The sequence below is a fragment of the Haliotis rubra genome, unplaced genomic scaffold (assembly GCF_003918875.1).
Source record: "Haliotis rubra isolate DU_JTF1 unplaced genomic scaffold, ASM391887v1 Scf727, whole genome shotgun sequence".
NCBI classification, from domain to species: domain Eukaryota; kingdom Metazoa; phylum Mollusca; class Gastropoda; order Lepetellida; family Haliotidae; genus Haliotis; species Haliotis rubra.
In genome coordinates this window covers 1-13,461 of record NW_025767443.1, presented here as the reverse complement: position 1 = coordinate 13,461, position 13,461 = coordinate 1, and the positions used below count along the sequence as shown (strand labels likewise).

General features: G+C 35.6%; 1 protein-coding gene across 1 annotated transcript in view; it reads right to left on the bottom strand.

The window, feature by feature from the left end:
• The window catches only part of LOC124259542 (galectin-4-like), a 51,927-nt gene extending 44,177 nt beyond the window's left edge, over positions 1 to 7,750 (bottom strand). The window contains exon 1 of the mRNA XM_046693683.1: positions 7,498 to 7,750. Within this exon, the coding sequence (XP_046549639.1) occupies positions 7,498 to 7,594 (97 nt within the window). The 5' untranslated portion in view covers positions 7,595 to 7,750. The remainder of the gene's footprint in view (positions 1 to 7,497) is intronic.
• Between the last annotated feature and the right edge of the window lie 5,711 nt (positions 7,751 to 13,461).

The following is a 13,461-nucleotide window of genomic DNA, read 5'->3' as shown; positions in this document are numbered from 1 at the left end:
ATAAAATTCTTTAAGGTACTTTCTACGTCGTTTATCATGTTAAGGACATACAAACAAAAATGGTATTAATTTTCTAAGACATTAAACTTACATGATTTACATAATCTATCTTCGCTTTTATATTTATAAATCTACATTTTTCAATCTACAAATCAGAGGCCCAATACGCATAGAAAATTTCCAATTACGCATTGAAAAAATAATTGTTGCGTACCAATTACGCACGCATTTAAAATGTTAGATACGGAAAGAGTTTAAAACCTATGCGTACGGAATATATTTATAAAAATCGCTTGAGTAATATAAAAGACATCGATTGCTATCAAGTTGTACTGTTAGTATAGGACAAGTGTTGTACTGTCAGTACAGGATGAGTGATTTTTTATGAAATCATTTCCATTATATTTAATTTGGTTTTGATTAGGTATGACATAAGGCAGAACATACCTGCTTAGTAAACTTTCTCAATGACATAATACTTAAATGAGTAAAATGACTGAAATACGCACATATTTGAAAGCAGTGGGTTACGGAAAATGAAATACCCACTCAACATTCATAATACCTACTCCAAAAAAATACAGTGGGTACAGTACCCACATGAGCTGAATCTTATCTGGAGCTCTGTATTTGATATAAAGTGTATGCAGGGAAGACAAGCTGTGTTGGACTTTTTTTTTTCTTTTCTTTTTTCAAGTCAAAGTCGTTTTATTGTCTATAGGCCACAGGCCGTATACAACATATATACAATTTTCACATACATTTACACATGTATACAATAACAAAGGTTGAGTTTACAACAAATATATATGATGTCATAGTACATGGGGAAATCCTACAAAAATATATCTTACTGAATTGGGAGGTATTTTGATGCATGGTATAAATATGTGCATAATTTTCTAGAAGTGTTTTGTTATTAGGAGTTTTTTGTTTTGGGGTTTTTTTGGGGGGGGGTTTCCATCATAAGTTGTATATAATGTCATATCTGATATATCATAAGTATATAGTATTACACTCTCTCAAAAAAGAAACGCAACCCCTGGTTTTTTTGGTAATGTTTATAGCAATTTTAACTGGTTATTACATTTGAATTTTTAAAGATAATGCCATGAAATTTGACATGGTGAACCTTAGGTCAGCACGGTATAACGTAACAGTTAATGCAGGTCAGTATCGAACTCTCAATTTACGCTAGGGGGCGTTGTCTTCAGTATCTCGTTGTAGAGCCACGAGCTCTAATCACAGCAGTGCACCTCCTCGGAACAGAACGAATCAGACGGCGGATGTTTTCCTGGGGGATTGCTCTCCACTCTTCCTGGAGTGCTGCGGCCAGTTCAACCAACGTGTGCGGTTGTGGTGTACGTGCACGAACACGACGATCCAGCTGGTCCCACAGATGTTCGATAGGATTGATGTCTGGCGATCTGGAGGGCCACGGCATCACGTTGACGTTTGAATTCTGTAGGAATGCCACTGTTGCACGAGCTGTATGAGGGCGGGCATTGTCATGTTGAAACAACTCCCTCTGTTGGTCGATTATCGGCAGAAGATGTGGCTGTAAGACGTCATCAATGTACCGTTGTGCCGTCAAATTGCCACGAATGATGACCAAGTCTGACAGTTGGTTGTAAGACATGGCTCCCCATACCATGATGCTTTCTCCTCCAAATCTGTCGACCTGTCGAACGCAGTTCGGTGCAAAACGTTCATTTGCTCGTCTATAGACACGTTGTCTACCGTCACGTCGTTGAAGAAGAAAACGAGACTCGTCACTAAACCAGACTCTTCTCCAGTTTCTTAGGGTCCATCTCCTTACGTTAGTACACCACCTGAGACGTTGGCGTCGATGTTGGCGTTCAAGACGGGCCCGACAACTGGTCTTCTTGCACGTAAATTTGCCTCATGTAAACGGTTCCTGATGGTTTGGGCCGATACTCTCCTCAAACCTGGCACCTGTGTTGCAGTGATGGTGGGTGTGGCATGCCGATTACGTAGGTGGCTGAGTCGAATAAAGCGATCCTGAGCCGGTGTGGTGATCCTAGGTCTACCGCTCCTGGGACGATCTTCAATTGCATGGAACTGTGTGTAACGATTCCAAAGTCGTGAGATTGTTGTTCTGTGTACGTTTAGATGACGGGCAACTGTTCCAAAGCTTTCCCCGGCCTCAATGCGACCAATGGCAATATTTCGATTTGCTGTACTCAAACGGGGCATTTTCGAACTTGATTTGCAGAGCAAATTATGAGAGAAAAATTACAAACTACGCGTGCTTTTAAAACCCTCTACATGAACTGTGTTTTCAACGATTTGCACGTGCAACAGGCTTTTAGCATTTTGTACATGACAATTTCGCACTTTCTCAAATAACACGGATACAAAGGTCATCATGTGTGACAATGGTTCCGTTTGGGAGCTTATACTGATCAGATGGGAACGTATTAATAGTATTTTGAAGAAAATTCTAATTTACATTCCCCATCTTTATTCTAGAAATGATGTCAGATATTTAGATAGGGGTTGCGTTTCTTTTTTGAGAGAGTGTACATCCCATATGTCAAATTGTAAATAGCATCATATATGAACATATCATATTGTTTATAGCACCACATCTGACATATCAAGCTGTATATTGTGTCACATTCAACATATTTTGTTGTATACGGCGCCATATCTGACATACCACGTTGTATATAGCGCCACATCTGACATATCATACTGTATATAGCGCAACACCCGACATAGCATATTGTAGTGTCACGGCCAATCTATCGTGTTGTACATATATCGTGTTGTACATAATGTATTATCTGATATACATTGTAAATATGTCTTATCTAACATGTGGTGTATATAGTGCCACAATTATTCTGACATGTCATGCTGTGTCTTGTGTCACATCCAATGTGTTGTGTTATATATTGCGCAACATCCGGCTTATTGTGTTGTATATTGTGTCTTATATCCAACCTATAATATGTGTTCCCCAAAGTTACACCAGTGCCATTAACTAACTAGTCAATATATAACTAAAACAATGATAATTTTTCAAAAGGGGAAACAGATCAAGATTTTACAAAAGAAGCGGTTGCTGCATACACAGGTCAGGTTTGAAATACTGGGAATAATGGATGCCATTTATTAGCAAATTTCTTCATTTTATTCTTCCTTTTGGCAATGAAGCTTTCAACAGAAAAAATATCTTTTAAAGTCCTTTTAAAGTTATTGCATTTTGGAATATTGTTTTTCAAAGAAGAGACATAGATCTGTCTTTTTGCTGAAATGATTATATGATTAAGTAATGAGTTTTTACTTAAGGAGCCAAAATACACCAAATATTTTGTCAAATTGACTTTTTGTATCAAATAAGTGTTAATCCAAATTTGAAGATCCTTCCAAAACTTCTTAGTTTCACTACATTCCCAGTAAACATGGCACAAATTTTCATCTTCATCTTTACAAAAGCTGCATGAGGCGCTCTGGATAAGGTTCATTTTTAAAAGTTCCTTTTTGGTATAGATAATACCGTGTAAAAATTTATATTGGAACTCTAAGAGTTTTACATCATTAATGTCTTGTCTGTAAGACTTGAAAATCATTGGCCAATCAAAGTCAGTATCTTCAAACACATTCTCCCATTTATGACACATATGAGGGTTATTATTGTTAAATAACAATATATCATAAAATAATCTTGATCCTTGTAATGATTTCATAAAATTCTTTTGATAGGAGTTAAGATTCATGTCATAGTTATTTATACACCTGTGATTTGTTATTGTATTTTTCCATGATTCAGGTATATTATTTAGAACATATCTATGATCTAATTCTGTCCCTTTTATTGCATATTTACTTTTAAAGATTCAAAGACATCAAACCTTCTTCATCACACATGTCTTTGATGGTTAATAGTCCTTTATTTGCCCAATGACTGATATAATGATTTTGGTATTTAAAATTATGATTAAAACATAATGGCTGTGCTAAAATTTCATCAATGTTGTTTTCCTCTATGGTAATGTTAGTACAATACATGTTCCATGCTTTTAAAACATCTTTCCAATATGGATTATGAATATCAGCAATATTATAGAAGTTAGCACCAAATTTCATGATATCATGTAATGGAAAATTGCATGGATTACATATTGATGATTTTCTTAAATAAAGTCTCAAAGTGGATAGTTTCAAGGCATTGATAAAGGTTTTATGTCGATCATTCTTAAACCCCCATGTATATAATCTTTTTCAAGGTACTTCTCTTAATTTTGTCAGTTTTGTCAGTCCAGATGAATTTGAAAAATATTTTATCTAGGGAGGTAACAAAATCTTGGGGTGGGTTTGGTAAAGTACTAAAAATATGAACTAATTTTGACATAGCTAGTGTCTTGATAACAGTGATTTTGCCGATTAATGTTAAATGTCTTTTTCTCCACACTGCCAATAATCTGTTAATTTCCTCTAGTTTTTTCTTTGTATTGATGATCCATAGATCCTTCAGTTCAGCATTAAGTATAATTCCCAGAACAACAAATTCATTTTTTCGCCATTCAATATTCAAATCCTGACATAGCTTATCACCACAACCTGCTTTAGATCCAATCCAGATAGCTTTAGTCTTATCAATATTTATTTTTAGTGCTGACATCCTATAGAAAGTATTAATTGCATCAACAGCAGAATATAGACATTTTTCTGTACCATCTAAAAACAACTCAGTATCATCTGCATATTGTCCTAATTTATACTCTGTATCATCAATTACTATACCTTTGATATTTTCATTTTGTCTTATCATGCATCCAAGGATTTCAGCTACAAAAAGGAAAAGATATCGTGATAACGGATCCCCTTGTCTACAGCCCCGTTCATTTGAAAAGAATTCTGAGAGACGTCCATTTTGAATAACACAAGAAGTTGTATTATAGGTTAGGATATTTATCCACTATCCACCTAATAATTTGGGGACCAAACCCAAACTTTTTAATACCAAATTTATAAAATCTTTAGAGACAGTATCAAAAGCCTTTCCAAAATCGATCAAAATTAATAAACCTGGGATGTCTCTTCTTTTTGTCTCAAACATAATGTCATAGAGTAATCTTGTGTTTTCGCTTATATTTCTACCAGGTATAAAACCAGTCTGATTTTCATGTATAAGAGAGTACAGGGTTCTTTTTAACCGATTAGAAATACAAGTACTTACTATTTTATACAGTGAATTCAATAAAGTTATTAGTCTCCAGTTTTTTAAAAGGGTTCTGTTTTTATCTGGCTTGGGTATACATGTAATAACACCTCTTTTCATTGTGAAAGACATTTGATTCTTATTAAAAATTTCTTTAATAAATCTATAGATCCAATATTTAAGGTCTTTCCAAAAATATTTAAAGAAATCTATTGGAAATCCATCTACACCAGGGCTTTTGTTATTTTTCATATGTTTAACAGCCAATGTTATTTCTTCCATGTCAATATCTTTTTCTAATTTGTTTCTAAGATGGCCAGTTAAAGTGGGAGTTACCACATCTTGTTAACAAGTTTCATCCTCATATTTCCTGCCAGAAGAGTAAAGTTGTTTGTAAAATGTTTTTACTTCATTTAAGATAGAAAAGTGTCAGTAATTTCGTCATTGTTATCCGTGACAATCTTATTAATTGATTTGCTGACATAATTTCTATTTTCTAGGTTGCAAAAATACTTGGTTGGCTTTTCCCCCTCTTCATACCATAAAATTCTGTTTCTGAGCTGTATACCCCTTATTTCATCTTCTTTAATTTGTTGTAGTTCAAATTTATATTTTGCAAGTTCAGATAATAAATTTTCATCTATAGTTTGAAAGTCCTTTCTTGTTGATTCTTCATAGTCTTTAATTTTAGTTTCTAATTCTGTGGTTTTATCAATGGTTTTCCTTTTTAGAAAGGTTGAAACTGAAATTGATTTTCCCCTAACATTCATAAGGAAGGTTTCTAAAAATATACTATCATCAATCTTAAGTTTTATATTAAGGTCATTAGCATTTTCATCATATACATCAATATCTGAATATTCTTCAACTGTGTCCTTTAATATGGATCTAACAAGTTCACTATACTCAGGTTGTAACAATAAAGACGTATTAAATTTCCAATATCCTGCCCTCTTTCTTGGTTAATAGTATTTGAAAAGAGTAGGTAATAGCTGAGTGGTCCGTTTTATAGCCTGGTAGAATATCGGAATCAAGCGTAAGGTTCAGCAAATCTTGTGAGATTAAAAAAAAGTCCAGTCTGGCTTGTTGTCTTGGATGGTTTTTCCACCATGTAATTTTTTTCAGATAATCATTCGAATCACGCCAAATATCCACAAGATCATAAGCTGCAATTGTGTCTAAAACTACTTTTTTTTGTAATTTTCTAAATCAATGGAAGGATCAAGAACCAGATTCCAATCTCCTACCATAACCAGAGATTCATTCTCAAAATTGGATAAACTTTCGAAAAGCTTTACATAAAATAGTGGGTCATCAATATTTGCTCCATAAAGGTTTGTGAGGGTAAAATATTTTATCTTCTACAGTTATGTCTGCAATAATAAAATTTCCACCTTCATCTTCCAGAGTTTTATGTATAGTGAGATCAATATTATTATTGAAAAGTATTGCAACACCTCTTGTGTTGGACTTTGATGGATCAAGCTTAGAGTTGTCTACGTATTCTTTCTTTCGTCAACTATCCTGCCTACATTAACATATTCATGCATACTCGTGCATACATTATCTCAGGTCCACCACGGATCCACCGTGTCCTCGAGATGACCCATCAATTATTACTGTCGCAGTCAGCTATATTCAAGCTGTATGGCGGCTGTCTGTAAATAATCGTGTCTGGACCAGACAATCCAGTGATTAACACCATGAACATCGATCTATGCAGGTCATTGGATCAGATCAAGATTACCAGATAACTGCTCCCATTTATCAACCCGAAGCGAAGGGCATATTTACAGCTCTAGAATGCATTAATAATCAATCAAAACATAAATAATTTGTGTTTTCAAGACTCTAAGTGAAAACTAAGTCACTCAACAAAATCTGTGACCCCACTTCTGATAGTTGTTATAGTTGTTTACAACCATGTGATTGGACTAGATATCAGAGATTTAATGCCAGTGAAGTGGGAATCCGCGTTGGCATCAACACGTTACCTGGGATTCAACTATCGATTTGTTAAAAGGCGAGGAGCCTTCATCTAAAATCCTTGTAACCATACCCTAGCCCGTATGAATATAACAGCGTTTCATGGACAGTTACTTATTTATATGGTTTCAAGCTATTTAGTTTTAGATACATATAAATGATATATTGGTTGGCTTAACGTCCGTTGTCAAAAGTGTTATGAAGTCAAAATGGCTTACTTATTAATGTTTGAATTGTTCCATACATTACATATATACATTATACATATTTTCAAATGAATTTACTTTCAAACAGATGCACTTCTGAAAGTTTAAGTTTACCTGCATAGTACTGCCAGCCCGTGTCCTCTGTTCCTCCTGTGTTGACGAACGACTTGTACAGGCGGCATCGTTTGGACGTTGGGTTGTACAGCAGCATGTTACAAAGGGAGTGACGGTAGCAACGTTCTCCGCACAATATCCGTTCTTCTACGACGCTCTCAGAGTCAAAGGCTTCATTAAATAACAGACCGTCCAAACTGCCATGGCGTTGAAAATAAAATCTGTCACATGATGGAAAGACAGATATCGGTTGACACAAACACAAGAGTCAGCACATAGAACGTCTCTTTGTACATAGTCATCCTCATGTGATACAAGACCGGAGAAAGCCACAGCAAAGACTGACATCAGAGTCAAATCTGCCTCAGAATATGCGTAGAACAATGCACCTATCGTCCAGATTCAATCACACGTACAAGACACGGCTTTTTGAGCATCAACAAAGGTGGTGTGTTACTTCCACTGAGATTCCACTGGAGTACAAATTACATGAAATTATATCATTTGAATTCATCGATTCTTCATCACATCAATACCAATACGTTCCCCTACCGATGTCATGACGCGTCCGTTCTCGCGTCGTCTGTTTTGTTCCGAATCAATAAGTACATTTGCGCATAACAATGCCCTATCCGAAGGTACCAGGTTATAGTCAACATTCTCCTCTAACGAGTCCATGAATGAAACATGCGCCCTGGTGGGAGGTATAGAGGCATACATTTAAGCACAAGAGTCAGCACATAGAACGTCTCTTTGACCATAGTGATTATCATGTGACAAAGACGGGAGAAAAGCCACAGCAACGACTGACAGTGTCAACTCTGCCTCAGAATGTACATAGCCACTGTACTTATCGCCAAGAGGACTAAGTGATTTACATCATACTATTCCAACCTTACCTCCAATTTCATATTCCCTCCACAGAAACTTTAATGACATCTTATGTATCTATATAATTGTTGTAATCTCATGATGTTATATTTATATATAGCAACTATACATGCGTGTATGTATGTGCATATGTATACATATATGTATATATGTATGTGTGCGCGTGTGTGTATATGTTTGCAATACTGCATTATATGTCATATAGAACCTTGCAAAACATCACTGAAGCTATGTACATATATATTTAGTTGTTTCCTCTTTGCCATATGTATTTTATGTTAGACTTGAAATGGAATAAAAAAACAAAAAAAAAACAAAAACAAAAAGTGATTACATCATGCTTAATTTACAGTTGTTTAGCAACAGTGAAATATGTAGTGTTATTTCCAGAAGGAACCCATTGACTGCAAACAATCCAACGATTTTAACAGAATTATTCATCACGACCATTATGTAACCTATTGATGTAATGGCGCTTCCGTTCTCGCGTCGTAGATTTTTGTTTCCGAATCAGTAAACATCTTTGCACATAACAACTCCGGTCTGAAGGTACCAGGTACACCCAACATTTTCCTCTATATAAGTATAGAGGGCATACATTTTAAATGTTTGTTTCAAACTTCTTCTTCAACTCCACAATAATACACTACTTAACATCCACATCGTTTCAGTAAAAGTAGTGACGGGGCCCAATTCCCAAGCGAATTACAGATACAACAGAATATCCAACAGCACATTTGTCATTCTCATTCAAGTGTATCATTCTTACTAACAACTATTTAACAAACAGGCTTTAAGCCATTAGTCAGGCCAGAATGTATTAATATCCACAAAATTAGTGACAAATGTACATGTGATCTAGACAGACTGTATAATGCTATTACTGAAACAAATTACGAGTACTTTGAAATTTGTTTCCAATATGAATATAATGCTATTTTGGTTCAAGAAGTCCTGGTATTGTCGTGGAATGGCGTTTCTGTTCAGATACAATGGTAGAATCAATGAAATCGACGAAATCATTTCATATCTCCATTGTATGATTCTGATGTAATCACAAGGTACGGGACATCTAACATTGAGAAAGAAGGCAGCATTTTGTTGTAGAGTCTCGATAAAACAATAGAACAAGCGTCAAGAAATGGCAACGCACGCCCACTAACTGATTCAGTAACAGACCACTTCAGGCAAGTGGATTTGTTCACAATTGCCTCTGTTCAGCCATCAGAAAATGACTACACGGAGGGACAAGTCATATGGCTACTAACGTTCTAGCGCTTGACGTTCAGCTTGGGTTATCAGGGGTAATAATGTCCATCATGTTGTAGGTGCTTAGAGAGCATGTCAATCGAATTTTGTGTAAAAAGAAGTCACATAAAGCCTTACGAAGAGAGACAGTAAACACAACGTGGCTTTATGGCATCAGGAAAAAACGTAACAAACATTAGATATGTACATGTACACACCAAAATGCCCCCGTTTTCTGGGAATTGATTATGACACGGATTTCCAAATTCATTAGTGAGTAAGTGTAAGATTTCAGTTCTCAAACAACACTTCCACAAGGCGGGAGGAAAGATTGTATCTGACGTTGACATAATAATCTTTTCCTAGGTGATGTGATTTAAAAAGATTGTGAAGGTTGTGAAGACTTATCTTGGAAATGAAACACAGAACGTAACAGAATCATAATAAACATACTTACTTGAGCCTAGGAACTGAAGGGCCATGACTTGCAATCAAAGGGATTGATTTTTCCAGTGTTCTGAATATATACTCGACGTCAAAAATGAAGGGTCAAGCTGTTGGTAACACTATTTCTTAAAAGTTGTAAAATCTTCGTTGTTGTTTGAATTTATATACGACTGAATGTTTTACAAACTTTCTTAACAGTATGGAAAAACACATCAGGCCGTTGAAATGTCATTATTGCATTCTTTAACGTCCGATACATTATGTTACAAAAGGCACATTTTTATTTAAATTGTCAATATGGAAATCCACCTACCACTTAATGTCAATGATTTGCATGTGCAAGTCGCTTTATCCATGGAAAGTGGAGGACAATACACATGTATTGATGCTTTTTCAACAAGTCCATTTTTAGTATAAAGTTCAATGAGAATATGCTTAATGGTGAACACTTCATCGCAAGTTCATCTCCATCTACTTTAAGCAGTAAACCGACTGGCTAATGCGACATCATCGTAAAAGTATCTCATCACGTCTTGACTTACAACCCAGGTTGGTATAACCGATTGTTGGTTTCAATTCGTGAAGTTATTTCTTCCTACCTGGACACAAAACTTTTTGAAAGCGGATTTGAAATTACAATATGATATAAGCAGTAATGGTGGTCCGATTAATTGAAATAATCGAAGATTGGTCGTAGTGACTAAACGACCAAGCAATCGATCACAATTTCTCATAATCGAACACAAACAATTCTGGAACACTTGTTTTCATTAACAATATTTTTTCACAAAGAGTTGGTTTTGTCTGTTACATTTCGTAAGCACTACAAGCTCGTTTCAAGTCACGATTGAATTTATCTTAAAGATTCCAAGAAATTTATGTTCTTAACATACTAGTCATCCTTTAAAGATGTGAAATTTTGCCAAAAAATCCAAAAAGAACTACTTGTTTTTACCTTATTTTTATGTGCATTAACAAATTTCATAAATGATGCAAACCAATTATTTTCGATGATTGATCGGTTGTAATGAACCAATCATCAATTATGAGATTTTAACCAATTCCCAACACTAATAAGCAGTTTGTCAAGTGTTACCTGCTATGCCTACATGACCTAATGATACTCGACGCACCAAATGGTCTATGGTACTTCAGCATTGTTTCGTCACAAACCACATTGGATATTGCTGAGGAGGCGGTGTCTCCAGGTGCCAGAGAAATGGATTGCTGACCACCCTTTTCATGGCTTTACATATACAGCTAGTGAACAGTATAGATTGTAATGTGATGGCTCGTTGTGATTTCGGATATGATTTGTTATTGGAATAATAATAGCATTGCACAACAAAGCTGGAACAGTCAGTGAATGAGTGAGTGTAGCACGCAGCATCAGCACGTTTGCAGCTATACGTGGTAAGAAATGTCGTTTGTTTTACTCCATATGAAGCAGAATACACCTGATGTTGAAAATCACTAAAATCTGAGTCAAATATCAATTCAAAGGTTTAAAACTTTGTCTAACAGTTTGATTTCACTTAAGCATGCAACAATCAAGTGGTCATGAATTGTTTTAAAAATTTCATATAAGATTTCTTAAACCTTGTTAGATAAGCGCACAATCAAAACATTCATGCAACATGTGCTTGGCAGTTGGCGGTTGCAAAGGATGGAAACAGAAGCATTTTCCCTTCCACTGAAATGAATGAGTAGAATGGCATATTTGATGATTGCAAGGGATGGAACTAGATGCATCTTCCCCTTTCACTAAAATGATTGTGTATAATAATAATAATGGATAGCATTTATATGGCGCAAATCTCCGCAAAGGGACTATTTGCGCTTAAATGTCATGTTTGATGATTACAAGGGATGGAAATATGCTTCTTCCTTTCACTAAATGAATGTGTATAATGTCATATTTGACGATTGCAAAGATGGACACATATGCATCTTCCCTTTCACTAAACGAATGAGTATAAAGTCACATTTGACAATTGCCAAGGATGGAAATAGATCCATCTTCCCTTTTCACGAAACTGAATGTGCATAATATCATATTTGACCATTTAAAGGGATGGGAATACATGCATCTTACCTTTTCACTAAATAAATGTGTATAATGTCATATTTGACGATTGCGAGGATGGAAATAGATGCATCTTCCTTTGACTAAAATGAATGTGCATAATGTTATATTTGACAATTTACAAAGGATGGAAACAGATACATCTTCCCTTTTGACTAAATGAATTTGTATAATGTCATATTTGACGATTGCGAGGGATGGAAATAGATGCATCTTTCCCTTTCACTAAAATGAATGTGCATAATATCATAGTTGACAATTGCAAAGGATGGAAACAGATACATCTTCCCTTTTGACTAAATGAATTTGTATAATGTCATATTTGACGATTGCAAGGATGGAAACATATGCATCTTTCACTAAATGAATGACTGTATAATGCCATATTTGACGATTGCAAAAGGATGGAAATAGATGCATCTTCCCTTTTCAATAAATGAATGTGTATAATGTCATATTTGACGGTTGCAAAAGGATGAATGTGTATAATGTCAATGGCCAAAGTGGCACCACCGTTGTAACACGAGTTTATCGTGGCGAGAAATGGATATAACCTCCAATCAATGTAGAATATAGAACAAACTTTATGGATAACAGCTTATTTATTATGTGAACTCGTTACGACATTTCGATACCACGAATTCTGGTTCCGTTGTCAAGCAGGAATGATACATGAAGAGAGAGATGTATATATACTAAATGGAACAATGACAACAATATAAAGCGACATAGTGGCTAAACGGTAAGTTAGGGAAGGATAACCATATATGGATGATGAACAACTGTTTGTTTACCGTTATCAATCAAGTGATGAACAGCATGAAAGAAAGCATATATACAAGTTAGAGATGTTTGTACAATACAATAGGTGATTAGGAAGCCAATACACAATAACAACACATGGTCTTCATAAAAGCGTTAACAAGTGAAGCCGTAGTATACATAAAGGAGGCAGCATTGATGATGATGTGTGTGTGTGAAATTGGGTTTAACGTCGATGCTTGAGAATATTTCGCTCATATGACGATGTTCATGCATGTGTTTGTGTATGGTTGCGGCTGCTTGTACTAGCCCAGGCTGAAGCTGGTTTGGTACATAAGTGCTAGCCCACTGAGATACCATGCCGCAGTGAAGCATGAATACCCCACTCAGACACATTATACTGACTCTGAGCCGACCAGTCCTTGTTGTACCCGGTTAATGTCGAGCGCCAGGCGAGGACCAACAAGTGCCATATTTTAACGTCTTTTGGTATGACGCGGTCGGGATAGCAATACGTAAAAAAAAAAAGA